The 26,744-nt window shown below is 45.6% G+C and overlaps 2 protein-coding genes across 4 annotated transcripts in view; both read left to right on the plus strand.

Annotated features, from left to right (window-relative positions):
* The window catches only part of SIPA1L2 (signal induced proliferation associated 1 like 2), a 117,998-nt gene extending 106,587 nt beyond the window's left edge, over positions 1–11,411 (plus strand). The window contains exon 4 of the mRNA XM_084997483.1: positions 10,955–11,411. Within this exon, the coding sequence (XP_084853609.1) occupies positions 10,955–10,958 (4 nt within the window). The 3' untranslated portion in view covers positions 10,959–11,411. The remainder of the gene's footprint in view (positions 1–10,954) is intronic.
* LOC146396811 (signal induced proliferation associated 1 like 2) overlaps positions 10,955–26,744 on the plus strand; it is a 114,969-nt gene continuing 99,179 nt past the window's right edge. Inside the window, exon 1 of one of the 3 annotated variants that reach the window (XM_084996838.1) lies at positions 10,955–12,676. In XM_084996838.1, coding sequence (XP_084852964.1) covers positions 11,197–12,676 — 1,480 coding nt within the window. In that variant the 5' untranslated portion in view covers positions 10,955–11,196. The remainder of the gene's footprint in view (positions 12,677–26,744) is intronic. The other 2 variants (XM_021073828.2, XR_014827838.1) reach the window with 2 other exon arrangements.

The raw sequence follows: 26,744 nt of genomic DNA on the forward strand, positions 1-26,744 counted from the left end.
TAATGATCCACCTTATCTCTGTGGAGGCACCAGTCTGATCCCCAGCCAGGTGCAGTGCGTTAAGGATCCCGCATTGCTGTAGCTGTGGCGAAGGTTGCAGCTCTGGTTAGGGTTCGATCCCCGGCCTGGGGACTTCCATATGCTGCAGGGATGGCCAAAAAAGGTAACAAAACAAAAATAAAACTATTATATATCTTATTAGGTAGTCATCCTTTTACTTTTTTTCTTCAGGTAAAGGTCTTCGGTGTTAGGAACTTTATTAAGTATGATCAGCCGAAATTAATTAAAGTGCATCTGTAATCAATAGTGGTTTTTATACCTAGTGTTCAGTTCAGACAGAGGCACTGTGTGTAGCGCACACGGGGGTGTCCATTCCCAGACCCTCACTAGCCTGGAGAGGGCACACATGTGCACATGCACATGGATAACATTTATAACAAGTCACAAGTGTGAGATTCATTTCTCCTGTTGCTTGTTATGCATGAGCATATCCTACCCAGCTTGGAATCTTCTTGTCATTGCCATTCATCTTTGATGCAGCCCCAGGCCCCCCAGCACCCGGCACAGGGCCTCATAGAGCTGAATACACTTATTTACTGGTGGAACAAAAAGGTTTCTGTATCACATAATCAACTTCATAAAGCTGTTCAGCAACACTCAGTATCCTATAATTCGAATAAACACGAGAACAATGAGAAGATGCTTTGAGATCGAGCGTGTGATTAGTGAATGGAGTTTGTTGTGTACTTGCTGCCACAGTGCCTATTTTTTAAAAAAAATCTCAATTACCGGCCTATTTATCAAAGTTGGCGGGGTTTTCTTTCCATGCCCTTTATGGTCAGTTGAAAGGAAGCATCTTTAGATTGGGCGGCTTTCTGGTCTACTTCTTGGGTTTTTAACAAAGAATGCATTGAAGGTAGCTGCTTTGTCCATTTAGTTGAGTTTTCAATGGTATTGATTGATTTTAGTTTTCTTGAGCAAGGTGAGAAAGATCCTCCACTCTGCAAGAGTTTTCAGGGTGGGTTCACTGGAAAATACTCTAAGTGAGAAAATTGCTCCTCTTTGAGATAAACAACAGGAAAGATACCCAGGAGTACTGATTTAAGGCTCCAGCCACCAGGTTTTTATTATAAAATGCTCAGGTACCCTTCTTGGTCACCCAGTATCACTAAACCTTCACTTAAAGAATAGAACAGATTCTATGATAATCTACAAGGGAAAAGAATCTGGAAAAAAATGGATGCGCGTACACATGTAACGGGGTCCACTTTGTGGCACAGCAGAAATGATCGCAACCTTGTGAATCAATGATGCTTCAATGAAACTCTAAAAAAATGGGAAAAAAAGAATCGAATAAATTATTTTTATGACTTTTATATGAAAACAACAGAGATACTGTCAAAATCGATTGGCACCAGAAATAGAAATTCTTTCGTTCGTTTGCTGTGTTCTCCTAAGTCACAAATGCCTCAGCTTAAATTTTTAATTGAAATGGCTGACTTCCTACCGTGTCATCTGTAATTCGGGGGCCACGTGGCTGAAAAACATGCCATAACTAATAGACCTCCTGAGGGAAGGAGGGGCAGGGCCATCTCTTTTTATCTTTTCCATATCTGAAAGATTTAATGGGAAACAGTCAATACCCACAGCTGTTCTTCTGTCTCCTTGGAAAAATTCCATGATCCACATATTCCATTTCACAAACTGGCTCTTTGTTTATGGTACTTTTGATATCCACAGACATGGACAGAGGGATGGCTGAAAGGAGCTTCGTCTCAGGAATGGGTTCCTTTTTTTTTTACCAACACAACAAAAGTTCAAACTCTCAGAATAATCTCATTCTAATACAGGGCAGTCCCGAAAATAATTTTAAATAGGAGCGGTCATTGGGAAGAGGGTAGGGCGTGCATGGAGGTGGTCTGGGCCTTTCCTGCACCTTCTGAAAGCTTCTGTTTGCCTCTTGGAGAATCAGGTTAGCTGTGGCAAGACTGTCACTGCTTTGTGTTGCTGTTCATCTGTAAATCCATGCGCAGTTACCATGTCATGTTTTGTAAACATGACTGTGCTCCCGGGGAAAGTTATGTGTCGTGCTTATTTAAGTTGCTCAATTTGAGGTCAGTTTATCCGTAAATATTCATTCGTATATAAATCAATTTTCCCAGATAATATTTTTCAAACTTTGGATATAGGAAGCATGGCACTTTGCATCTGCATCTCGTTGAATCTTTATTTGATTTTTTACTTAAAATTATTTTATTATAGTTAATTTACAGTGTTCTATCAATTTCTGCTATACAGCAAAGTGGCCCAGTTATGCATATATATACATTCGTTTTTCTCACATTATCCTCCATCAGGTTCCATCACAAATGATTAGATATAGTTCCCTGTGTTCTACAGCAGGAGATGCTTTAGAATAGTCCTTTGAAATAGACAGGACTCTCCCCCTTTTACAGATAGGAAGCTGAAGCTCAGAGAGGGTGAGAAACTGCTGTAGGCTTAGCTAGCCTGTGGGAGAACATGGATGCTTGCTGAGTGTGACATGCACAGCCATGCCACTGCCTGCCCAGAACCCAGAGTGTCTAGAGGAGGTGAGCACATGTAAAATAGTGTGGTATAAAACAGTCTGCTATAATGCATGGTGAGAAAAAGGGGCAGGATGCTGGGGGAACCAGCATTAAGATAATTTATGACCACCGGTAGGTCTGTGAGCTGAGGTCTGACTGATAACACCTGTTTGCAAGGTGAGGGGCATGGAGTGGTCTTGGAAATAATGTGGGCAGGGGAGCAGCCTGTGCAGAAATGCTTGAGCAAAGGGCAGCACTTGCGGGCGTGAGGCGGGGTTCCTGCAGCAGGACCAGGGAGTAGGCAGCCCCTCATCGACCCAACCCTGAGGAACCTACACCACGGAAAGCTGTCAGGCTCTAGGCTGAGGGAAATGAGGACATAGTGAAGGGTTTTAAGGTAATCCAGGAAAAGTGAGATAGCAGCTCTGGTTCTGACTCTGGTGGTGGCAGTCAAGGTAGCAGGGTTTGCATGGATTTGAGGACATTCGGAGGTCAAGGTGACAGGTCTTGGGTGTTACGTGGACTGTGTGAGGGGAGGCAGGATAAGCCCTGGGTGCTGCACACGGGTGGAAGGTGGATGGTGGGGCAGTTCAAGGGGGCTGGAGGTGGGCAGGAGGATACAACTGTGACAGCTCAGCCTGACAGTGCTGCGCCTAGGAGCCACCCCTGGGCTTGAGGATAGATTTCAGACTCATCAGTGTGGAGCTCCAAATGAAACTGCTAGGACTGCACAAGGAAACAGATGGAACCAAGAGAGAAGGAAGCCTGCAGTAAGTCCCGAGGAGCATCAGCATTTAAAGTAGGCCCAAGGAGGAGTCAGCAAGGAAACCAAAAAGGAGAGGATCAGGAGTCATGTGTTCCATGCATGTGTCATGACATGTTGAATCAGTACTTTGGGATAGTTTGGTTTTCAACCATTTCAGTTCAGATGGATGAATGTGAGCTAATTGTGGGTGCCAGCTAAGTGGGGGAGGGGGAGCAGCAGAGAATACAGTAAACTAAGACCTACTGATGATGATAGCGCATATGGCCACTTAATCACTTCATTTAGAGGGTCACACAAATCTTCGATTTGACCTCTTATTCACCATGGATAACAATTTAGTATAACATACAGGTGCCAGTGTAGACCGAATTCCTTTTTTTTTTCCTTTTTTTTGGCCGTGCCGGTGGCATGTGGAAGCTCCTGGGCCAGGGACTGAACGTGAGCCACAGCAGTGACCTGTGCCACAGCAGTGACCTAAGCTGCTGCAGTGACAATGCTGGATCCTTAAGGATCCTTCACCAGCCAATCCATAGGAGAACTCCTAGACTGAATTCTTTTTTTCCATTTTTTGGTTGGCCATGCCTCTGGCACATGGAATTTCCTGGGCCAGGGATTGAACCCGAGCCGCTGCAGTGACAATGCCAGATCCTTAACCTGCTGTGCCATAGAGGAACTCCTAGACTGAATTCTTCAGACACTTTTGGGGGGGAGCGGGGGTCATCTCTGCTTTACTTTGATGTCAAAACTTCACTACACCCAGGGCATCAACTTTTCTGGGATCACTTGAGAAATTCTTCCATATAGCAACATGGAGCACTTCAAAAAATCATCTCATGCTCTGGTGAACATTCCACCCCCCAAAAAAAGAATTATTAAAACATATGTTACTCCTATGTTATAAAACCTCAAGGAGACAAATTTTGCTCTTCTAAAAACTATTCTCATGCCCCACAATATTTATCACTGGTACCATCCCAGTGTTTAGTTCACAGTCGATGGCTGAGAAATTTTCCTGTCCGGATCTACCAAAAACTTAGCGAAGTCTGACCATTATGGAAGGTCTGTTCCCATTGATGACCATTATTGTTGAGTTCTAGCTTTTATCAGCTTGTCTCGTAGCCTTGAAGTGCATGGTCTCCTATGATAAGAATTTGAGGTAAAGGACTGTTTGATGGCTGTTTCGTTATAACTTCATTTAATAGGCTGAGTGGACCCGAACCTCGTGATGTTATGAGAAGTGCTTTTCAGGTGACTGATTGGACCTTGAACGTGAACACACCTCAGCTCTTTCTGGCCCGCAGAGAGGTGAATGTGGGGAAACCTTCCTTCCTAATTTTTTTTCTTTTCTTTTGTCTCTTTAGGGCCGTACCCGCGGCACATGGAGGTTCCCAGGCTAGCAGTCCAATTGGAGCTGAAGTCTCCAGCCTGCGCCACAGCCATGGCAGCTCAGAATCAGAGTTGCATCTGCGACCTACTCTGAAGCTCACAGTGACGCTGGATCCTTAACCCACTGATCAAGACCAGGGCTCGAACCCATGTCCTCATGGATGCTAGTCGGGTTCGTTAACCACTGATCCACGATGGCAACTCCCCTTCCTTCCTCTTTTTATTCGCTGCTCAGTTACACATGTCAGTATTGGGGCTGATGGAATATGAGTTTGAAAAATAAATGTTTTTACAGACTTACACTTTTCTTATAAATCTGTCATATCATTTTAACCACTTTTTTCCTTGAATGAAGCTGGTAATTTGTACATTCTGTGGTTTTCACTCCATTTTCTACAATCCTGGTAAGTGGCTCGATTATAGCTATAATATTGGTCTTGAAGGCTCGCTGATATCTCATGGAAAACTTTGGAAAACATTCTGTTTAAGACAATTATGCTGAAATATCACATTTTCTCCATTTCTGTTCTCTCCTTGAAAAGTTATTACTGAGCTCATTAGCATGAGAACAGATGATTCCTTCCGGCTCTGAGATTCTGTGATGTCTCTCAGTGGCTGGTTGCTGCCTCCATTTAGCCCTTCCCAACTCAAGCTGCCCTGCCACCCATGAGGTCACACAGGGCAACATATGGATTTGTGAAGTGCCTGCAGGGTGCTGGTGACAATTTTTTAATTTTTTTCTGGGTAGTGGGAGCCATAGAATTTGATGCAATGCAAGAGTAGCTGGAAACTATTGTGCGTATGGGGGGAGGTATCCTTGACATTAAAAATGAACCTAAGGAAAGGAAGAACACCATCTGGAGAAACAGGCTCGAGGTCCATTTTTTTGTTTTTTTGTTTGTCTGTTTTTGGCCTCATCTACTGCATGGGTGAAGTTCCTGGGCCAGGGATCAAACCTGAGCTATAGCAGTGATAATGCCAGATCTTTAACATGCTGTGTCACCAGGGAACTCCTTTTAATTTTTAAAAAAATTTTTAATTTTTTTTTTAATGGCAGCACCTACAGCATGTGGAAGTTCCTGGGCCAGGGATCAAATCTGAGCTGAAGCTGTGACCTGTGCCACAGTTCTGGCAACACCGGATCCTTTAACCTGTTGAGTCAGGCCAGGGATGAAACGGAAGCCTCCGCAGCAACCTGAGCTGCTGCAAACTCCATTTTAATTGAAGATCATTCTCAGATGTGCTCTGTCTCTGCTGTCCTGGCAAATGGTCAGTGTCCAGGTTCCAAGAGTTACTGGGAGAGGAGGCTACTGCTGAGCCCTCATTGCTGATTATTGTTAATTATTATTAATTAGTATTATTATTGGTCCTCTTATAAAGTCCTCAGGAAGGAGTTCAATGACTTTGCATTTTCTTCTACTTTTTTTTTTTACTTTTTTTTTTTTTTAGTGTTTTTAGGGCCACACCCACGGCATGTGGCGGTTCCCAGGCTAGGGGTCTAATCGGAGCTGTAGCCGCAGGCCTACACCATAGCCACAGCAACACCAGATCCAAGCCACGTCTGTGACTTACACCACAGCTCACGGCAACGCTGGCTCCTTAACCCACTGAGCGAGACCAGGGATTGAACCTGCAACCTCATGGCTCCCTGTCAGATTCACCTCTGCTGAGCCATGACGGGAACTCCCTGCATTTTCTTTGATGTTTACTTTTTTGGGCACCACGCCAAGGTAGCATTGTGAATTCACTTAACCATGAGGGTAGAAACACAATACTTTGACGTTGTCCTTAAGCAGGATTAAGGCAGGTGCGAGCAGAGGATAAGGCTGGTCCCCATACCCTGCACGTATAGGGATCTGATTCATTTTATGCTTTCTTAATATTTCATGAAATAGGGCTTTTCCTTTTTTTTGGAAAAAGGTCATACAGTTTTGTTGGAGAATTCCCTGTGTCTGCCAGTCGGCCACTGTCCTAACCAGTGCTGCACAATATGTTGGAATGAGGACGGTGTGAAATCACAGGAGGAGGGCAGGAGTGGACCTTCAGATGTGCATTATATTAGGTCCAGGCGCTTGGGTTCATTGACCTTCATCTCTAGCTGGGATGAACATGAGGCCCAGGTGCCCTTTCGGCCAGACCCTGAGGGTATGGTTTCCACTTGCCGTCCTGTTTTGAAGTGGAACTCTTCTCGGGCATACATCCAGCTCCCCAGGACACTGGCACTGTGCCATCCACAGAAACATGGAGCTCTGTGACCCACCGGCTGTTTTGCGTGACTCAGGAGGGGACAGGAACTGAAGGCAGGATTGGCGATTTCGGCCTCCTTATTCTTGTCATGTTCGGGAATGGGCCTTTAGCCTAAGATGCTGCTGAAATGTTAGAAGACGGAGTGTGGCATTCTTTCTCCCTATACACTTAGAAGACCTGCCTGTCATCACTGCCTTTGATGGGTACAGAAATGGGAGTGGGACCTGCTGTTACAGAGTAAAGCAGTTGTTGAATGTAGATTCAAGGTAGCATGTTGTAAGGGTTTGGGTATGATAGTCCTGCCAAGAGTTAACAACTATGTGTTTTTGTCTGAATTTCTATAATCAACATGTTTTTGGAGTTCCCTGGTGGCCTAGCACTTGAGGACTTGGAAGTGTCACTGCTGTGGCACAAGTTCGATTCCTGGCCTGGGAACTTCTGCATGCTGCAGGTGCAGCAACTTTAGATGAAGTTTACTGTTCAGCTACTATGTCAAGGATTTTTCTGGCTTTGAATGCTTTAAATTGTTAGCGGCACATATATAAAATGGGTTGAAGGATGTGTTATGATGGCATTAAAGCAGGGCTCTGGCCCAGAAGGCTCTGACCTTGATTTGGATGCAAGTACCAGCACCATGACTTTCATTTATCCCTGGACCAGGCAATCTATGCAGTACCGTCGTATACAGTAGTTGTGGACATCAGATTTCCTGACTTTGGTCTGTAGTTGAATCTAAGTATGGTCTCTTGGAACATTTAAAATTGGTATGGAATACGCAGAAACCTAAGTCAAACTGAATAAGCAAAGAAAGGTGATCAGTTGGCTCAAGCTGCTGAAAAATTCCATGGGTGGAGCTGGTTCCAGAGCTCCGTCCCTAGGTGTCCTTTTCCTCACTTGGTACTATGTCCTGCTGCTGTTCCCATTCTCACTCATTTCTGGACTGTGAGCCCCAGCCGCTCCATCTTCTGTTCTGCTGCTTAAGCCAAGTGCCAAGAATCAGAGCACCAGCGTTGATCCCCAGAGCACAGCCATCTTGGTCCTGGCTTTGCTCCTGGGATCATCTCTGGACCAACCACTGTGGCCTGAAAAGGCAGCCCTTTCATTGGTCAAACCTGGGTCACATGTTAGGGGCGGAGTTAGCCCCACATCACTTAAATGTTTTTAGAGGTATGGTTCCCATTACCAAAAGAAATGGGAAAAATCAGTAGCTGTCTACTACAGCTAATATTCCTATCACTTAGACAATTTAAAAATCCAAACTGAAGGAATATTCTCAGATTTCTTGGGGAAAGGGGTTTGTGTGCATCTAGGAGTTTTTGTGCATTTTGGCAAGCCTAATTTTATAATAAAAATTCAGCACTGATTCTTCTATTTTTATTTGCTTTTGTTTCATGCATTCAAGTTTTAAAGTAATAATCTTTACATTTTGACAGCATCTTAGTGTCTTCAATTTCTGCCAGAGATCTGTGGAGTAAAGCTTTTGTATTTTTAATACCATCTGTTACAAACAATGATAAACTTAGAATTGTAAATGGATGTGAAAGCTCAGAAGACCAGCTTTCAGCTAAGTGTCCCAGCCCCGTGACCTCTGATAACTTTATGGTTAGTTTGTCCAGAATAGATCATTCAGTGTCTGTGTCATCCTTGCTAATTCTGGTTTTCAGCTTTCTGTGTTGTACTCATTCCTGGCAGGTGGCTTGAACTCAGCGCTTCCCTGTGGGGTGTGTAGGTGGGTTGCTGGTACTGGAAGGTGCTGGTTTACTGGCGATGGGGTTGGACAAGGATGACCAGCGCCTTGGGAACCTTCTGCCTTGACTGCTGTGTGCAGTGGGGACACTAGTCTTCATTCTTTCTTTCCTGGTTTCTTTTGGTACATTTTGTTCTTTTGTTTTCTAATTTCTTAAGGTGGTGAGCACTTAGGTCCTGATTCAAGTTCTAGACACAACACAGCTCAGTGTTTGGAACGAGGTGCTGGGGAGGGCATGGTTCTTCCTTCTGTAACAAGGATGCTGATAAATGAGTAGTCGGTAATGAACATGAGCATCCTATTAATGCCTCGAGAATTCACATGGCTCTGCACCAAACATTCAAAGTAATTCTTACCCTTTCACATTGTGTTGAGTGTTGTGTAGGCAGCAGACTTAGCAACAGAATGTAGAGATTATGTAGAAGCCCAGTAGGGTGTCAAATACCATTTCAGGCAAGAGCTATCAGGCAAGAAGTTGCTTTCTTTCGTGTCTCGGGTTTTTTTTTTTTTTTTTTTTTTTCAGTTTCCAGGAAAGGATTTGATGATAATCTCAATTATATAGAAAACAATGATACTTGAGAATCATCTGTGGTTCTTTTGAATATAGTAATTCTAGGTGACATAGAGAAGATGCAGTCAGCTCTGGTCTCACTCTGAGAACCCTGGGAGATGCTGGTCTGTTCAGTGCACAGAAGCATCTGACCACTCTTCCCCTCTCTGTTTGCCACATCTGGAAATATCATGGTTTCCTCAATTATGAAGCTGCCGTGGGAACAGACAGCATGTTGTCCTGCCCAGACCAATTTTTTTTTTCCCCCAATGGGGGAGAAAGCAAGCTGTCATCATAAGAAAATAGCCTCTATTCCAAGAGCTCACCCCATGGTCATTGCAAAGCCATTAAGAACCCATTGGAAACAGCCCTTACACTGCTCAGCTGGTTGGAATTTTAACATTATTTCTAACTGAATTGCAGTTATTTTTGATGCTTTGGTGAAGGCTGTGGGAAATCAGCTACATTATACCTTGATTATCATCATTATTTTCAGAAGAAGTAGAGTCATTCTTTTATTCTTGTGCCAACAGTAAGATTCCCAGGCAGCCATGCCATGACTTAGGGAAATATGTAATATTGGAAAATATTTTTGTCTAATTAAAGATAGAATCAACTGAAAAAAATTATTTGTAATTAAAGAAGAGTCGATTAGGTCAAATTTCTTCCAGCCTCAAAGGTAAATTGCGGTATTTTAAGTCTCTAAGCCTTTATTTTCCCTTGCACCTTTGTCAACTTGCTCCTGGTGGAATGGACTAGAAAGTTGTACTTGTTCAGATACCAGATTCTTCAAGACTCCTTTCTCCTGTCAAGGAATCTCTGTCAGCTCCTATTTGCTTGCAGGAGAGCATTCTGAAAATTCACTGTTAATATCTAGTTTTCATCTTTTTGTTGTTGGATATTTCGAGTTTAACTGTTTTGAAAGAAAATTGAAAAACAAAACAATTATCTGAGCATTGTGTTAATCTCACAACTAATTGATGTGTTGCCTGACTATATTAATAGATAATGTTGATACCGTGATGAAAGGCATCGTGCCTGGCTTTGAGGAGCTTGCAGTTAACTAGTGGGAGGAGACTGGTAACCAGCATTAAGAGTGTAAGGGAGGAATTCCCGTTGGGGCTCAGGGGATTACAAACCTGTCTAGTATCCATGAGGATGTGGGTTCAATCCCTGGCCTCTCTCAGTGGGTTAAGGATCCGGCATTGCTGTGAGCTGTGGTGTAGGTGGCAGATGCGGCTCAGATCCTGAGTTGCTGTGGCTGTAGCACAGGCTGGTAGCTACAGCTCCGATTTGACCTCTAGCTTGGAAACGTCCATGTGCCTAAAAAAGCAAAAAATAGATAAATAAGAACATAAGGGAAATTGCTGTGATGGTATGGATGCGGGTGCTATGGAAACATAGGAGAAGCACTCTGCTCAGATGCGGGCTGAGGGTGGGAGGCACTGCTTGGTTGTGTGATGTATATTCTAGGCCAAGTAAAGCAGGAAGGCCCAGTGTCCCAGAGAGAAAGGGGCGGGATGAGCAATGGTGCGGCACCATGAAACTTCAGGAAAATCTGGGGGTGGTTGGGGACAGGCAGATGTAGGAGAAGACAGAGAAGAGCCACCTGAAGAATGTATTGGACTTGAGCTGTAACGATTGTTAATGACCTGGGTTTGTTTTTTTTATTTATTTATTTTTTAATTCAGGTGAAGGAGATACTTTTGGCCAGATGTACTAAGGGATGTTTCTGAAAAGGACAGGCGTGTTCAAAGTTACTACAACAACTGAGAAACTGTTTGGTTTTGGAGAGACCATACTCAGAGGATGTTGTTTGCTTTTGGTTAAGGAGAAGAGAATACAGCTGTCGCAGAAGGCTTTGTAAATAACAATGCAATTTGATTTCCATCCATCTTTCTGGTGAGAGTTGGAACTTTTTGCCTCGGTAGACATGAGCGACCCCAGGCAGTCACAAGAAGAGAAGCACAAGCTTGGCAGAGCCTCTTCCAAGTTCAAGGATCCTCCCAGAATCATGCAGTCCGATGACTATTTTGCGCGAAAATTTAAAGCCATCAATGGCAACATGGGACCTGCCGCTTCTTTGAATTCCTCTAGTTCCAATGAGACTGGTTGTCCAGCCAATGGTACCCCGGCCATGCCCAAGATGGGTGTGAGAGCAAGAGTGTCTGAGTGGCCCCCTAAAAAGGACTGCTCCAAGGAGCTGACCTGCAAGGCTGCCCTGTGGGAAAGCCGGGCTCAGACCAGCTACGAGAGTGTCGCATCCATTATGCACAACGGGCAGAATGACCAGGGCGAGGGGCAGCAAGAGGAGCAGCTGGACCTAGACTTCGTGGAGGCCAAGTATACCATCGGAGACATCTTTGTCCACTCTCCGCAGAGAGGGCTGCACCCCATCCGGCAGAGAAGCAACAGCGATGTCACCATCAGCGACATCGATGCCGAGGACGTCTTAGACCAGAACGCGGTGAACCCCAATACAGGGGCCGCCCTCCACAGGGAGTATGGGAGCACCTCTTCCATCGATCGGCAGGGCTTGTCAGGGGAGAACTTTTTTGCGATGCTCCGAGGGTACCGGGTGGAAAATTACGACCACAAAGCACTGGCCCCTTTCGGGGTCCCTGAGTTTTTCCCCTGCGACCCCGCCATCTCTCCCAGCCTCCACGCGGCAGCGCAGATTTCTCGAGGTGAGTTCGTCCGCCTCTCAGGACTAGACTACATGGACAGCGCTCTCCTCATGGGGAGAGACAGGGACAAGCCTTTCAAACGGAGGTTAAAGTCCGAGTCGGTGGAAACGTCCCTCTTCCGGAAACTGCGGACCGTGAAAAGCGAACACGAGACTTTCAAGTTCAGCTCTGACCTGGACGACGGGCGGCTGGAGAGGGGCGTCCGCCCTTGGAACTGCCAGCGGTGTTTTGCACATTACGATGTCCAGAGCATTTTGTTCAATATCAACGAAGCCATGGCCACGCGGGCGAACGTGGGCAAGAGGAAGAACATCACCACCGGGGCTTCTGCGGCTTCCCAGGCTCAGGTGCCCGCCGGCCAGTCGGGTGGCTGTGAGTCCCCGCTGGGGAGCAAGGAGGACCTCAACTCCAAAGAGAACCTGGATGCCGATGAGGGCGACGGGAAGAGCAACGAGCTGGTCCTCAGTTGTCCCTACTTCCGAAACGAGACCGGCGGGGAGAGCGACAGGCGGATCGCGCTGTCCAGGGCTAACTCGGCGCCTTTCAGCTCCGGGGAGAGCTGCTCCTTCGAGTCGTCCCTCAGCTCTCACTGCACCAACGCGGGCGTCTCTGTCCTGGAGGTGCCCCGGGAGAACCAGCCCATCCACAGGGAGAAGGTCAAGCGCTACATCATCGAGCACATCGACCTGGGCGCCTACTACTACCGCAAGTTCTTCTACGGCAAAGGTGAGGGGAGCCTCTTGGGGCTCGGGCTCCTTTCCCTGGGGCCCCCTGTGATATGGGGCTTTGAGGCACAGCACCTCCTTATGGGTACTTAGTTGTCCACTGGGTTGGGCCTCCCCTGGACTCTCTATCAGTGCCAGGCTCAACACTTCTTTAGAAATCCCCAGCTCCCTGCCCTCGCGGATTCCTAATCCTTGACATGGAAATGCCTCTCTCTGCCCGTCATGAACATCATACATGTCAGACTTTATTTATTTATTATTTAAAATTTCTATTTATATAATTTAGTTTTTGGCTGCACCCTGGGCATACAGAATTTGCTGGGCCAGGGATCAAACCTGTACCACAGCAACAGCCGGAGCCACAGTAATAATGACAATGCCAGATCCTTAGCCTGCTGGGCCACTAGGAAACTCCCAGATTTCATTTTGATTTACCCCTTATAGTAAGTTCCCAAGTGGCATAGCAGGTTAAAGATCCAGCATTGTCACTGCTGTGACTCGGGTCCCTGATGTGGCATGAGTTCCATCCCTGGCCCGGCAACTTCCTCAGGGCCAAAAAGAAAAAAAAAAAAAAAGAGAGAAATAGAAAAAGAGAAGTTTCAGTTGTGGCTCAGTGAGTTGAGTCTGACGACTAATATCCCTCCACTAGGATGCAGGTTTGATCCCTGCCCTCGCTCAGTGGGTTAAGGATCTGGCATTGCTGTGGCTGTGACGCAGGCCGACAGCTGGAGATTCTACCCCTAGTCTGGGAACTTCCATGTGCCACAAGTACACCCCTTAAAAAAAAAAAAAAAGAAAGAAAAAGAAAAAGAAAAAGAAAGAAAAAAGGAAAAGATTTACCCCTTTTACCCCCTTTAAGGTATCTTCTCTAATAAGCTCCATTGCTTGTTTATTCTGCTGAATAACCTCTTATCCTTTACAGTGGATCATTCTGGGCCTTTTCCCTCTAGTCTTCTCTGTACTTTTCTCCCACACCTTTGCTCCATCTTTTTAGCTTTATGTCTTCACAGTATGTATTGGAAGTGTTAAGGAAATCTTCATTGAAAGACTGAATGTGTGAATTAGCCTGATAGATGAATCTAGTTTTCTTGCATACAAATAATTGCTTGGTATTGTTATTTTAGAAATTCTTTAAGTACATGTAAAACAAGTGATGTTTTATTTTTAATTATATGTTCAGGCTTGAAAGATGCATTCTCAGAAGTCATGTAGTTGAGCCCTCAGCCTTTCAAGTACATGTCCCCGGGGACATGAGAATCCACCCGGTTTGAGAGGTTCGAGGAACATGTTCCATGCTCATAGCGTCACACACGCCAGATAGAACCGACAGCGACCCTGCCCTGCCTTCTCAGGGGCCTGGACTGACTTCCTCTGCCCCTTCCTTCTTGCACAGCACACTCTTCCAGGCTCCTTTTCTCTTTCCAGTTCCACTGCCACCCCTCCTTCTATTCCCAGGTGTCGTCACCTCTTGGGGCACCAAGGAGGTGGAGGTGGCCAGCCAGCCTCAGTGTGCCTCCACGTGTCCGGTCCTCCCGCCACCATGGATAACTAACTGCAAGCTGACTCTACTTCGAATGTGTTGAATATTGGTTTCTGTCTTCAGCTTGTCTATAATCTCTGACTCCAGCTGTTTCTTTCTGGGGTAGATGGGGGTGTAACTCTGACCTCGGGTGGTCCCCTCATCTGCTTCAGTCCCTGGAGACTTTTTTCTTTTTCTTTTTTGGCCGCCCTGTGGCCTATTGGCTTCACGGGCCAGGGATCGATTCTGAGCCTCAGCTGCAACCTATGACACAGCTGCAGCAACCCTGGATCCTTAACCCACTGCCCTGGGCTGTGGATCGAACCCACATCCCTGCTGCTTCAGAGACGCATTGATCCTGTTGTGCCGTGGTGGGAACTCCCCTGAAGCCTTTTTAGCACCTTTTCCCATGGACTACAAGGCAGAGACAGTGCAGTTATCAAGTTAATAATTCCCCTCCACTTTTGCATCACTCCAGATTGAACCAGTCTTCCGTAGTCCTGTAGTCCATCATCCTAATATTGTGAAATCATATGAATCAGAGGAACGAAGACGATGCTGATAAGCAGCATAGGTAAATAGGCAGGCACTTCATGGCCACCGGCCACAGAGTTCTAGCTGACTTTCAGTTCTTCTGCTGATGATGTGATGGAACTAAAGTAATTTTGTCAACATCTCGGTTCCCCAGATGTGACCCCTGCATGTACGGCTCAGTCCTGGCTTCCAGTGGGCATCAGTATCACCGTTCCAGCCAGTGAACTCACAGAACCTTGGACCTTCTTTTTAGCCTCTGTCAGAAATAGCTCATGACTGTTCAGACCCGGGCAGCGCATCGTAAAACTCTGCTCACAAAGGAGTTCCTGTTGTGGCTCAGCGGGTTTAGAACCCGACTAGTATCCTTGAGGATATGAGTTGCATCCCTGGCCTCCCTTAGGGGGTTACGGATCCAGCGTTGCCACAAGTTGCAGTGTTGGTCACAGATGCGGTTCAGATCTGGCATTGCTGTGCCTGCAGTGTAGACCGGCAGCTGCAGCTCTGATTCGACCCCTGGTCCAGGAACTTCCATGGGCCGCAGGTGTGGCCCTAAAAACAAAACAAACCCCACTCACAGATGCTCTCGAGGTGGAAGTTAGTTATTCTTGGAAAGAAAATTTTTTATCAAGTTTTTTTTAATTGATAAAAGCCGAGGCTATCAGTGCTAGCAATAAAATGATCTCTTGAATTATTGTGCCCCACATCCTTAGGCATTAAGTCATTCTGGCTAGCTGAGTTTTGTAAGCAGTTTGAGAGTCACCCTTTAAAAATCAGTATGTGAAAACTAGATAGATGTGTGCATATGTATTCATGCATATTTATGCAAATACTTAGCACCAGCATCTCATTTGTACTCCTTTGCATATCTTAGTCTATTAAGTGTCCCCACCGTATATGGAATGAAGAACTGATGTTTTCTGTTACAAGGGTTGCCACCATTTGATACATTTAATGTCCTTATGTGTCTTAAATGCTGCTCCCCCACACTCCCCATCCCAGGTGGTGCTGTGTGCAGGGGGCATATGCAATACCCTGCTTTTGCTCCAGGCTCTTCAGAAATGGAAGTTGGGGTTTTTTTCTTGGTCATTTTGCATCTTATTGTCCATAATTTGCCCCAACTGCATATGCATGCAGTTATTTTTAGTCCCAGATAGTTTCCGTTGCTCGAGGAGACCTTTGTCCAGGTGCAAGCACTGCAGCCAAGGGTCCCAGGTCCCAAGTTGCAGCCTGTCCCACGTAGGGTCTGTTCCATGAGATGATTTTAGTTTGCTAGATTCTGTTAGTCTTCTTGACCGCTTTCTGTAGTTTTTTCCTCTTGAACTTTTCTCACTCTCACTTCCTGCTAACTTTAGATCATCTGTGAGTGGTTTATTTCCTCCACTTTTTCTGATTTGCTACTTAGGATTTTCCAGGGCTTTAGGAATGACATCATCCAACTTTGAATGTGAAATCAAACATAAAGAAGCTCCAAAGGAAAACTGAGCGTAGACGCCCTGTGGTCGAGTTGTATGGGGGTGTAGACATGTGGTTTGACAGTTCCGGCGTGCCAGGCTCACTCCGCCCTGGGAATGAGCCAGACAGCTGAATTCTAGATTCCTTTGCAAAGCCTGCAAAATGAGGGCTCAGCGTAGCCATCCCTAAGGCCCTCTGCCTTGTGCTCTGCAGTTCTTTGCTGGTCATGGTGCCTAGCGTGGGGCTAATGGGACCTAGGGGCAGGACAGAGCACGAGGAAACAGAATAAGTCGCAGCCCAGCCCTCTCCCTGCTTCCCCCTGCAGCGGTGACCTCTGCTTGCTCTCTCTTATATTTAGCTTTTCCCCTGTGGGCCTCTGTGACTTCAAGATGCAGTTGACTCCAGTAGGCTCTGTTGCTGCTTTCTGCAGAGACAAGAAGGACTACAGGCAGAGGCAGCAGCCCCAAGTCCCCATGCTCGGGTGGCCAATGCCTCCTCTGGGTGGGTGTGGATCCCAGCCTTCTCCCATGGACCTCATGCTTAAAAGCATTTGTTGGCCTGATAAAGTGCAGTTATTAAATTAATGAACCCCCACCTTTTGCATCAGCCCAGATCCATGCCAGCTTCAGCCCCTGCACTTCATATCTGCCAGCACTTCACAAGTTGCAGGAACATCATTGCGTTTTAAAAACAGAGGCCCCTGGAGACTGGCCCAGAAGGAGAGGGTGTCTTTGCAGGTAGCTTTTTGCTTTCCCTTTTTTTTCTCTTTTCTCTTCTCTCTGTTTTTCTCCTTATTATTGTTGTTGTTTGTTTTGTTTTTTAATTTTTTTTTTTGGTCATGCCCACAGCATGCTAAAGTTCAGGCTAGGGATTGAACCACGCCACCCCACCACAGCAGCGACCCAGGCCACTGCAGGGGCAACACCAGATCTTTAACCCACTGCACCACCAGGGAACTCCTCTGTTGTTCTCTTTGGAAGCAAGCTTTCAGGGAATCTTTTCATTCTTTCCAGAATGCCTTTTAGTTTTCTTATTCTTTGCTGTTTCATGTGAAACTTTATTTGCAAAAGAGTGACATGTCTCCCAGTCGCTGGGAAAGGTTTAAAGAACCAGCTTTAATGAGGTGGTTGACTCTTTATTGGGTAGTTAAGGTGCTCTCGTGTGGTGGGTGCTGTCCATGTCGAGGTGTATTCCTATGACATAGAGTCACTGAATGGCTTTTAATAACTTTGCAAAAGGATTTATGCAGAGGAGTGGCTACGGTGCCCAGTGAGCAATGATGCTTGTCCAGGCAAATCCATCTGTAGCCTTCAGTGAACCAGCTTTTTCAAAGAGCGTGGGGATGGTGACAAGCTTAGTGAACATTCCAGAATGTTCCTTCCTTTCTCGGGTGATGACCATGCCGCTGTTTCTCAGGTGGAACTCTAGGGAAACTTGGGCTTGCCTCCTCTGGGAGCTGTGCCACTTCAATGGGGACTCCAGCCGTGGACTTGGCTTGAGTTCCCTTTAGTTTCCTGTGCCTGCTGCAGACCTCCTAGTGCTTAGTGCTGCTAGTCAGCAGCTGGCTGTCCTTGGTGGGGCCAGAACTGGAGCTGCCTGGGCAGCAGAGAGATGCTGAGGTGCCTGCGTGTCTTGTGCACCAGGTTTACCAGCAGTTCTAAAGCTGTCCAATGCCGTCCCTTAGGTCCCACACGCAAGAATGGCTCCAGAAGGTGAAGTAAGTCATTTTGGGGTAAAGAGAGGTCAAACCAGAGAGAGGGAGAAGGCTGGTGCTCTTTGCTGACTCAGGAGTAAAGTGAAAAGGGGCTGAATTGTTTTATGCGCCTCTGGGAACATTGTGTGACCAGAGCCACTCTGCTGGATCAGGAATGTGTATTCTTGTGGATGTGCCAGGGGCGGCGGGGAGGGGGGAATGCTAAAATTGACACTGTTTATCTTTTTTTTTTAGAATTTTTACATGATGTGTAAATACAATATGATCATTGCAGGCAAATAAGAAAAGGTAGAGGAGTCCCCATCATGACTCAGCAGGTTAAGAACCCAGCTAGTATCCATGAGGATGTGGGTTCAATCCCTGGCCTAACTCTGTGGGTTGAGGAGCTGGCGTTACCATGAGCTCCAGCGTAGGTCAGAGATGTAGCTCGGATCCCTCATTGCAGTGGCTGTAGCTTAAGCTGGCAGAATCAGCAGCTCTGATTCAACCCCTGGGAAGTTCCATATGCCGTGGGTGGTGTGGCCCTAAAAAAAAAGAAAAGAAAAGGTAGAGAAGCAAAAGAAAAAGAGACAAAACCACCCTGATCCATAAGAGAGAACCTCCATGGACAGTTTGCTTTTTATCCTGGTAGGCTTTTTCCGATGCAAATAAATGCATGCAAACGGAACCTTCTATTGCTCTTGCTGTGGAATTTGCTTTGCGTGATCATGCTTCTGCCATCAGAACATCGGTCATTAGGTACCGAGCCATTATCAGTGGTCATTATCTGCTGGGGGCATGTGGGGAGATGCCAGGTGTTTGCCAACCATGATCTGGGCAGAAGAGTGAATGACTATATTGCTTTGCTTCAGAGAAAATCCTCTCCACTTGATAGAAGCACAGTGATAGAGACATATACTTCTTACCCTTGTAGACACACTACACCTGCAAAACTGCTCATGGCAAATATATTAATGAACGTTCACTTTCACAAACTAGTCTTTACTTGAAAAGCAAATTATTATAAAAATATTTAATCTCCAAACAATTTGAAAAATGGTAGAAATTTTAAGTCCTAGCCTTTCCCCCTCTCCACTTGGATGAATCATCTGCAAAATACTGAGTGTGGGAGAAGGGGGTTCCTACCTCCAGCGGAGAAGCCGGGCAAACCCCTGGGAAGTTCCATATGCCTGGGAAGTTACCACTTGCCCATGGTGGTAAATCCCATGGATAGTTTGCACCCTTGGTGTGATAGGGATAGTGTTTCTGGGGTCTCACTCTCCAAGTCCGTACCCTCCATCTGATAGGGAAAAACATTAGATAAATCCTAACTGTGGTACCAAAGTCCCTGCCCAGTTCTCCTCAAAACTGCCAAGGTCAGGAGTCCCCATCGAGGCACTGCCAAAATGAATCCAACTAGGAACCATGAGGTGGCGGGTTCGATCCCTGGCCTCGCTCGGTGGGTTAAGGATCCAGCCTTGCCGTGAGCTGTGGAAAGGTTGCAGATGTGGCTCGGGTCCCAAGTTGCTGTGTCTGTGACGTAGGCTGGCGGCTACAGCTCAGATTTGACCCTTAGCCTTGGAACCTCCATATGCCTCCAGTGTGGCCCTAGAAAAGACAAAAAAATTATATAGTAATTATAATAACAATATATCAATAGTGATTCATTCATTGAGCAAATGTACCAAAGTAATGTAACGCCGGATCCTTAACCCACTGTGCTGGTCTGGGGCTCGAACCTGTGTCCCAGTGCTCCAGAGAGGCTACTGATTCCGTTGCACCACAGCAGGAACTCCTCTCATGCTGTGTTTAAAATGAGAATCTTTAAAATAAGAAGAGAAGTTGCCACTGTGGCTCAGCAGGTCAAGAACAAGAACCCAACCTAATCTCTGTGAGGATGACTGGCCTTGCTCAGTAGGTTAAGGATCTGGCATCACCACAAGCTGCAGCATAGGTCACAGATGAATAGTGGATTCAGTGTTGCTGTGGCTGTGGCAAAAGCTGGCAGCTACAGCTCTGATTCGACCCTGGCCTGGGAACTTCCATATGCCACAGGTGCGGCCCTAAAAAGAAAAAATAAAATTAGAAGAAAGAAAAAAAAATACATTTCTGCAAAGTAGTAAACATCTGGGTGTCTGTTAATTAAACTGTCACAGGATTCCTGTGAGCAGCTGACTCCACTGTGTTTCAAATAGAGTAAAATGGACAAGATATCGGTTTTGCTCAGCCCTTCCTGTATACACTGGCCATGAGTTTCTTCTCAAACTTACTGTTAGGGATGGGGAAATGATTAAGCTTTAGAATTTACTCTTTCTGCTGTCTCTATTGAGCTGCACAAAGACAACCCCTTTGAATTTCCCCTGAGATCTGCAGGTTAAAGCGAGGTGGCCATGAGGGGCCGTTTGGGGTGTTTTTGGTGCCCTGGCTCCCAAATCGTCACTCATCTCCCTGAAGGAGTCTTTTGTGCCCATCTCGTTTTTTTCTTGGGATTTTCTATGCCAAGTACAACAAAAGAAATGTGTGTCTTGTGGAAATCCTTTGTAAGGAGCTGAATTGGTTTTATGGGGCAGACTGTTGTGTGTGGGAAAGAGTCTTAGTTTGCCCTGTTCGCTCCTGTCTGCCTGGTGCCTGGGGTCCTGGTGTGTATAGTTCCATTATGTTCCCATGAACATGGCAGAGAACATCTTTTTCCCCTTCCCAGCTCAGCTCTGCAAGACCACTTAGGTGTGGGCAGATTGAAATTGTTTCTGAAAAGGTTGAAACTTTTCAGAAAAGAGTGTTTTAGCTGCTTCAGCGTGAACCAGGTATCCAACAAAATCCATATCCAGACCGCAAAGTAGAGTATAAGACTGGCCTTTGCAAGGTCCGTTTCTGCCCCCATTACCAACTCCACATTCATATTGCTCGCCTCAAGACAGGCCAGTAAATTGAGAGACAAGTTACTGGGACAAGGAATAGTGACTTTATTAGAAAGCCAGCAGATCCAGAAGAGAGTGGACTCATGTCCCAAAGAACCATGTTACCCGACAGAGCATTCAGATTTCTTTTACACTAAAAGGGGAGGGGGTGTGGGTGGTGCATGAAAACTTTTTGGTGCAGGAATCCTTTATTCATGCAGCTGTCCACATAGGTTAGGTCATGATGTTCCTGTAAACCTCCAACAAGGCAAATGTTACTGTCTCTTCTGCAACTTTTTGTCTTCATATGAATGGAAAAGTGTTATAACTTCAAAAGTCAGGGCCTTAAGAATGGGCTCTCCTGTATGTCTCAGGCTATAGGCAACATTCTTAACTTGTAGCAAAAGCAATAGAATACAAGGTTAAAGTAAAAGAAACACATCCAGGGAGAGTCAGATTTGTTCTTCCCTACACCCCAAAATGCCAGCCCTTAAGTTTTGAAGGCCCTTCCTGTGTCTGTGTTGGATCTGCAGCACCTCCAGGCATTCTTTCTAGGGCCTCTGTTCTGTAAAAATCTTTTAAGTTCACTAATTTTTTAAACCACTCTTACACAGCTGTATGTAAATTCACCTTTTTCTCCAGGGTAATCTTTGTCATTAATATTTTTACTTTCTGGACACACACCTGCTAAATGAACAAAAAAAAGAAAGGATTCTTCTAAAATATGTGCAATAGACCTCTCTCCCCTCTCAATGACAGTTTCATAGCTGGAAAGCTGTCTTTTTGCCAGTAGGCAAGGGTCCATTCTCCTTATAGTTGGAGGCCTCTGACTGGCGGGCCATTCAGCATGTCTTAAAGTAAACAGCACAGACTTTCCGAAATCAGGCTTTTGGGTTTCGATCCCAGTTCAGTTTGGGGCAAAGCATGCTTGAACTGCTTTGTGCCTCAGTTAATCATCTATAAAATGGGATCATAATAAAACTATGTCCTACAAAGGGCTTGGACCAGTGCCTCTTACAGAGTTTGCATCCTCGTCCTGCCAGTGCTTCTTAAATAAATTCGTGAGGCCTCTCTCTAAAAAGAAGCCGTAGTCCCCTCCACTGGTTTGGCGTTTCAAGGGCAGTACTTTACTTTAGTGCTGGAAAGATGGAGAGAGAAAAGAGGAGAGGGAACCATATGGCAAGGTGGGCCCCAGGGGAAAGGTGTCTGGTGGCGTCTGCCACTCTGTTCTGTTCCAAACACAGTCACTTAGGTTTCACTAATGTGGTCCTTGTGGGCGGGAGTGTACGTTTACATATCAAATGATTGCTGAGGATGCATGGCTGCATTTGCTTTGAATTTCATGCCTGGTGGTTTCTTTTTTTTTTTTTTTTTTCCCTTCTTCTTCTGGCTTTATACAGTCCCTGAAGAAAATTAATAGGGAGCCCGACACTATTACATTCATACGGGTGAGCTGAGTACCACCTCACAATAGTACTATTCTCAGCCACAGATCCCTGCCTCAGCGGCCATAATCACTCAGTTCTTCACCTCAGTGCCTCCACGAACAGAGCTCCCATTGAGGCCCAGGGGGATCCCGCAGGGAGGAATCACCCAGCTGCACACAAGATTCAGCCTGTGGGTTATCCTCAGAAGGGATCCGTGGGGCTGAGGGGGTGGGGGTGGGGGGCAGGGAAAACTCGGACACCCTCCTGACAAGGGGGGTCTGGGGAGTGTCACAGTCCCCATCCATGGCAGCCTCTCACGACTGTATGCTTCTTCATCCTGTTTATCCTTCAGCCTCAAAAGTCTTCTCAGTTTTTGAGACAGAGAGACTGATGATCCCCATGTTTCTCTAGGAAGAGGTATTCATACTCCAGTATTTCTGTATCGTTTCGTCAGCACAGCAGTTAACTGGGAAAACTCCCTTGCATTTTGCTGCTGGCATAATAGGGAAGAACAGATCTAACTCCATGTTGGATCTATTCTACTGCTTTTGCTTTGAGTTAGGAATGTTGCCCATAGCCTGACATATACAGGAGAGCCCATTCTCAGCGCTCTGACCTTTAAGGGTCTAATACTTTTTCGTGCATGTAGAGATAAAAAGTTGGAGAACAAAAAATAACATTTGTTTTGATGGTGGTTAGGAACCCGATGACCTGATCTACATGGACAGCTCCAAGAACAAAGGATCCCTACTCCAAGAAGTTTGCAATAGCCACACAACCCCCCTCTTCTTGCCTTTAAGTGCTTTGCAGAATTCCCGTCATGGCGCAGCAAAAACGAATCCAACTAGGAACCATGAGATTGCAGGTTCGATTCCTGGCCTCGCTCAGTGGGTTAAGGATCTGGCGTTGCCGTGAGCTGTGGTGTAGGTCACAGACATGGCTCAGATCCTGTGTTGCTGTGGCTCTGGCATAGGCCAGCAGCTGTAGCTCCTCCCATTGGACCCCTAGCCTGGGAACCTCCATGTGCTGAAGGTGCAGCCCTAAAAGAAGCAAAAAAAAAAAAGTGCTTTGCTAAACCCTTCAAGTTCAGGGCTTGGGAGCACAAGCCCTTTGTCTCTTTGCTTGGCCCTGCCATAAACCTCTCTTTGTTCCAGACTCTGACTTCTTGTTTGTTTGGCCTCACTATGTGTCAGGCACATGAATTTGCATTTGGTAGCAGTGGGAGAGTAAGCTGGAAGTCAAAGTCTTTGGAACATAAGGTCTCAGAGCACCTAGAAGCTTAGTAAAACTCACCTACCTTGTATTTGTTCAGATCCAAAATTTACTTCACTCTTCGTCCCACTTAAGAAATAAAAGAAACTAGACAATTACTCCCTCAGCAATGGCCCAGGCCTTTCAGCTTTCATGCAGTGCACCTTTCTTGCTCTAGTATTTTCTTTCTTCCTCCTGTTCTTGTAGCAAGTGATACTGAAAAGTATCCTTTATCAAAGGAAGCCTGTGGAGTTCCCATTGTGACCCAGTGGGTTATGAACCCAACTAGTATCTGTGAGGATTCAGGTTTGATCCCTGGCCTCGATTAGTGGGTTAAGGATCCAGTGTTGCAGTGAGCTTCGGCATAGGTCGCAGATGCAGCTAGGATCCTACATTGCTGTGGCTCTGGTGTAGGCTGGCAGCTACAGCTCTGATTTGACCCATAGCCTGGAAACTTCCATATGCCACAAGTGTGGCCCCCCCCCCCAAAAAAAAAAGAGTAAAAAAAAGAAAAGCAAAAATAAAGGAAGCCTTTGACAGCTGCCTTACTTCTCCAGACATGCACTAAAACTCAAGGTTTTCTTAAACTTGTGTCTTCTGAGATACCATTCCTATGTTCAGGACATTTTTGTTGTCGCATCTTTTAAGTTGTGTTCATTTTACTGTGCATGAGTTGATTTTTCTCACCTAAATCTTGAGGGTAATCCCATCACCCTCGAGTTGCTTTACAGGAGGGAGTTTTAGAGCCAGGCAGACTAGGTTTGCATCCTGACTCAGTCGGGTCACACAGGCTTTTGACCCTGAACACATCATTCACTTTTCAAGCTTCTGTATTTCTACCTGTGAAATGGGCCTATTTTCTCATACAGTGAGGAGATGAAATGTGTTAATTTACATAATGTATTTTATATTGTTTTCGCTGTACAACCTATTGGTTTTTTTAAGGTTAGCTAATGCTTTGGTTAAATTTTGGTCAAAGAAGCCGTCACATAGCAAAAATGCATTGTTTTCCACATCATGTTACTGAGTTTCATCTATGAAACATCAGCAGGGAGTTTGACATTCCTTGAGGTTCTTCAACAACGCTTAATGTTGTTATCTGCAAAGCAGGTCTTCTTTTCTTCATTCATTCGTTGCTGTTTTCGTCACCCCTTGCTCATGTCTTTATAACTCCTGGAACAGGGGGAGATGATTTAACAGTTGCTTAGAGGGGAAGATAATAGAAGATACATCATAGGCAGGAGCAAAGACAGCAGCCACCCGCAGCTGTGGGTTTAACCCAGATGGGCAGTGAGCCGACAATTAAATGATCCACTCGCCATTGAAAGAACAAAGAACCATGAATGAATGAACAAAGCTGCCATGAGCACTGAAGGAGGCAGGGTGAGATGGGGCCCAGATCCATAATCGCCTGTGGCTGTTGATTGACTTGTCGATGGTACCGTGGCCTGGGTGGTGCTGACAACTCTGAGAAATGCCATGAATAGAACCATGGGGCTTCTTTTGTACATCCTGGCCTTAGCAGTAACCCAGTACCTCTTCCTCCCAAGGTACCACAGTACGTGGAAACAGCCTTTGGGCTCAGGTTCCAGGTAGCCCTTTTTTAAAAAAACTCTTCCAAGTTAGAATTTTTTTTCTTTGCTGAACAGCTTGAGTCTTCCACAGAGAAGCACTAAATCTCATTTCCTACCCTGAAATCTTGTTAACGGAGGGTTTTTTTTTTTCCTCTTATCTGGCCCCATTGTGTTTGCATGACATGTGGATTTTCATTCAGCTTTTCCACAGTCTATACACAGCTTCCATTCTGCTGAGAAAGTGTTTGATTTGATTCACCCTTGAAGCAATGTTATGGAAATCAGGTGCTTGGGAAAAGAATGGGCTTCCATGGGTGAGGGGCTTTTTGTCCTGGGCCCACAGAAGGGAGGCTCTGGGGATGGAGTTGGACAAGCCAAACTGCCCGGAAGCACCAGGTGTTGTTTGAGAAGTGAAAGAGGTGCAGCAACAGATTGTGATTTCTTTAGAAACACATCCAGGTAACCTGCTGTGTTTCTTGGTGAAATTGACTGTGCAGAGAGCTCACTTAGAAATAGCTACAGGGCCTCGGATCCGGCAAGTCCAGAGGTGTGATGCTTTTAAGTAGCAGAAATGTCATCTCTACTTGTATTCAAAAAGTGTGTGTGTGTGAGATGGAGAGAAAAATCAAAAACAAGTGTGAGGCCTGACTTGGTGAGGTAGACGTAAAGGAAAAAAATGTTTTTCTTACAAATTTGCATGCCATCTTTGGCGAAAAGAGTAGTATGTACATTTTGGATTTCCCTCATTTAAAAAATTTAGTTCCTGATAGATATTAGTCAATAAAATATTATATGTGCTGCTGCTTTCTTTAAAAGACTACTCTGGGAATTCCCATTGTGGCTCAGTGGGTTAAGGACCTGACATTGTCTCCATGAGGATGTGGGTTCAGTTCCTGCCCTCGCTCAGTGGGTTAAGGATCTGATATTGCTATAAGCTTCGGTGTAGGTCACAGATATGGCTCTGATCACACATTGCTGTGGCTGTGGTGTAGGCCTGCAGCTGCAGCTCCAATTTGACCCCTGGCCCAGGAACTTCCATATGCTGCAGGCGCAACCAGAAAAAAAAAATAAAAAGATTACTCTGAATGTGATGTAACCTCTGATTACAGATTGGAATTGGGGAATTAAAAGTATGACTCTCCTTTAGTCTGACTCTTGAGCTGTGCATGACTGTTGGGCTTGAAATCAAATGCCCCATAATGCTGTTTACTTTATGTTCACTTCCTTTTTGTTTTTCTTTTTCTTTTTGGCTTTTTAGGGCCGCACTTGTGGCATATGGAGGTTCCCAGGCTAGGGGTCTAATCAGAGCTGTAGCTGCAAGCCTACACCACAGCCACAGCAACACAGGATTTGAGCCACATTGGTGACCTATGCCATAGTTCACGGCAACGCTGAATCCTTAACCCACTCAGCGAAGCCACCGATCGAACTTGTAACCTCATGGTTCCTAATTGGATTTGTTTCTGCTGCACCATGATGGGAACTCCCTGAGTTGTTTTTTTTTGCTGTTGTTGTTTTTTTTAGTTAGTCATATGCCTTCCTTTAACTATCATGCCTCTCTCAGGTTACTGATGATAAATGTATTATATATATTTTGAGGGGATGGGGTGGGAATGCTGAGGTTAAGAAAGATTATGACCCAAAGGTAAGTAGCTGAAAAGTAGGAAAGCTCAGATTCAGAAACCAAGTATCAGGCTCGTTAGAATTACAGATACTTAAGAG

Source organism: Sus scrofa, chromosome 14, assembly GCF_054392235.1.
Source record: "Sus scrofa isolate SSC_HxYL_T2T_F1_AM1 chromosome 14, Sscrofa_HxYL_maternal_Yorkshire_Landrace_v2.0, whole genome shotgun sequence".
Classification (NCBI taxonomy): domain Eukaryota; kingdom Metazoa; phylum Chordata; class Mammalia; order Artiodactyla; family Suidae; genus Sus; species Sus scrofa.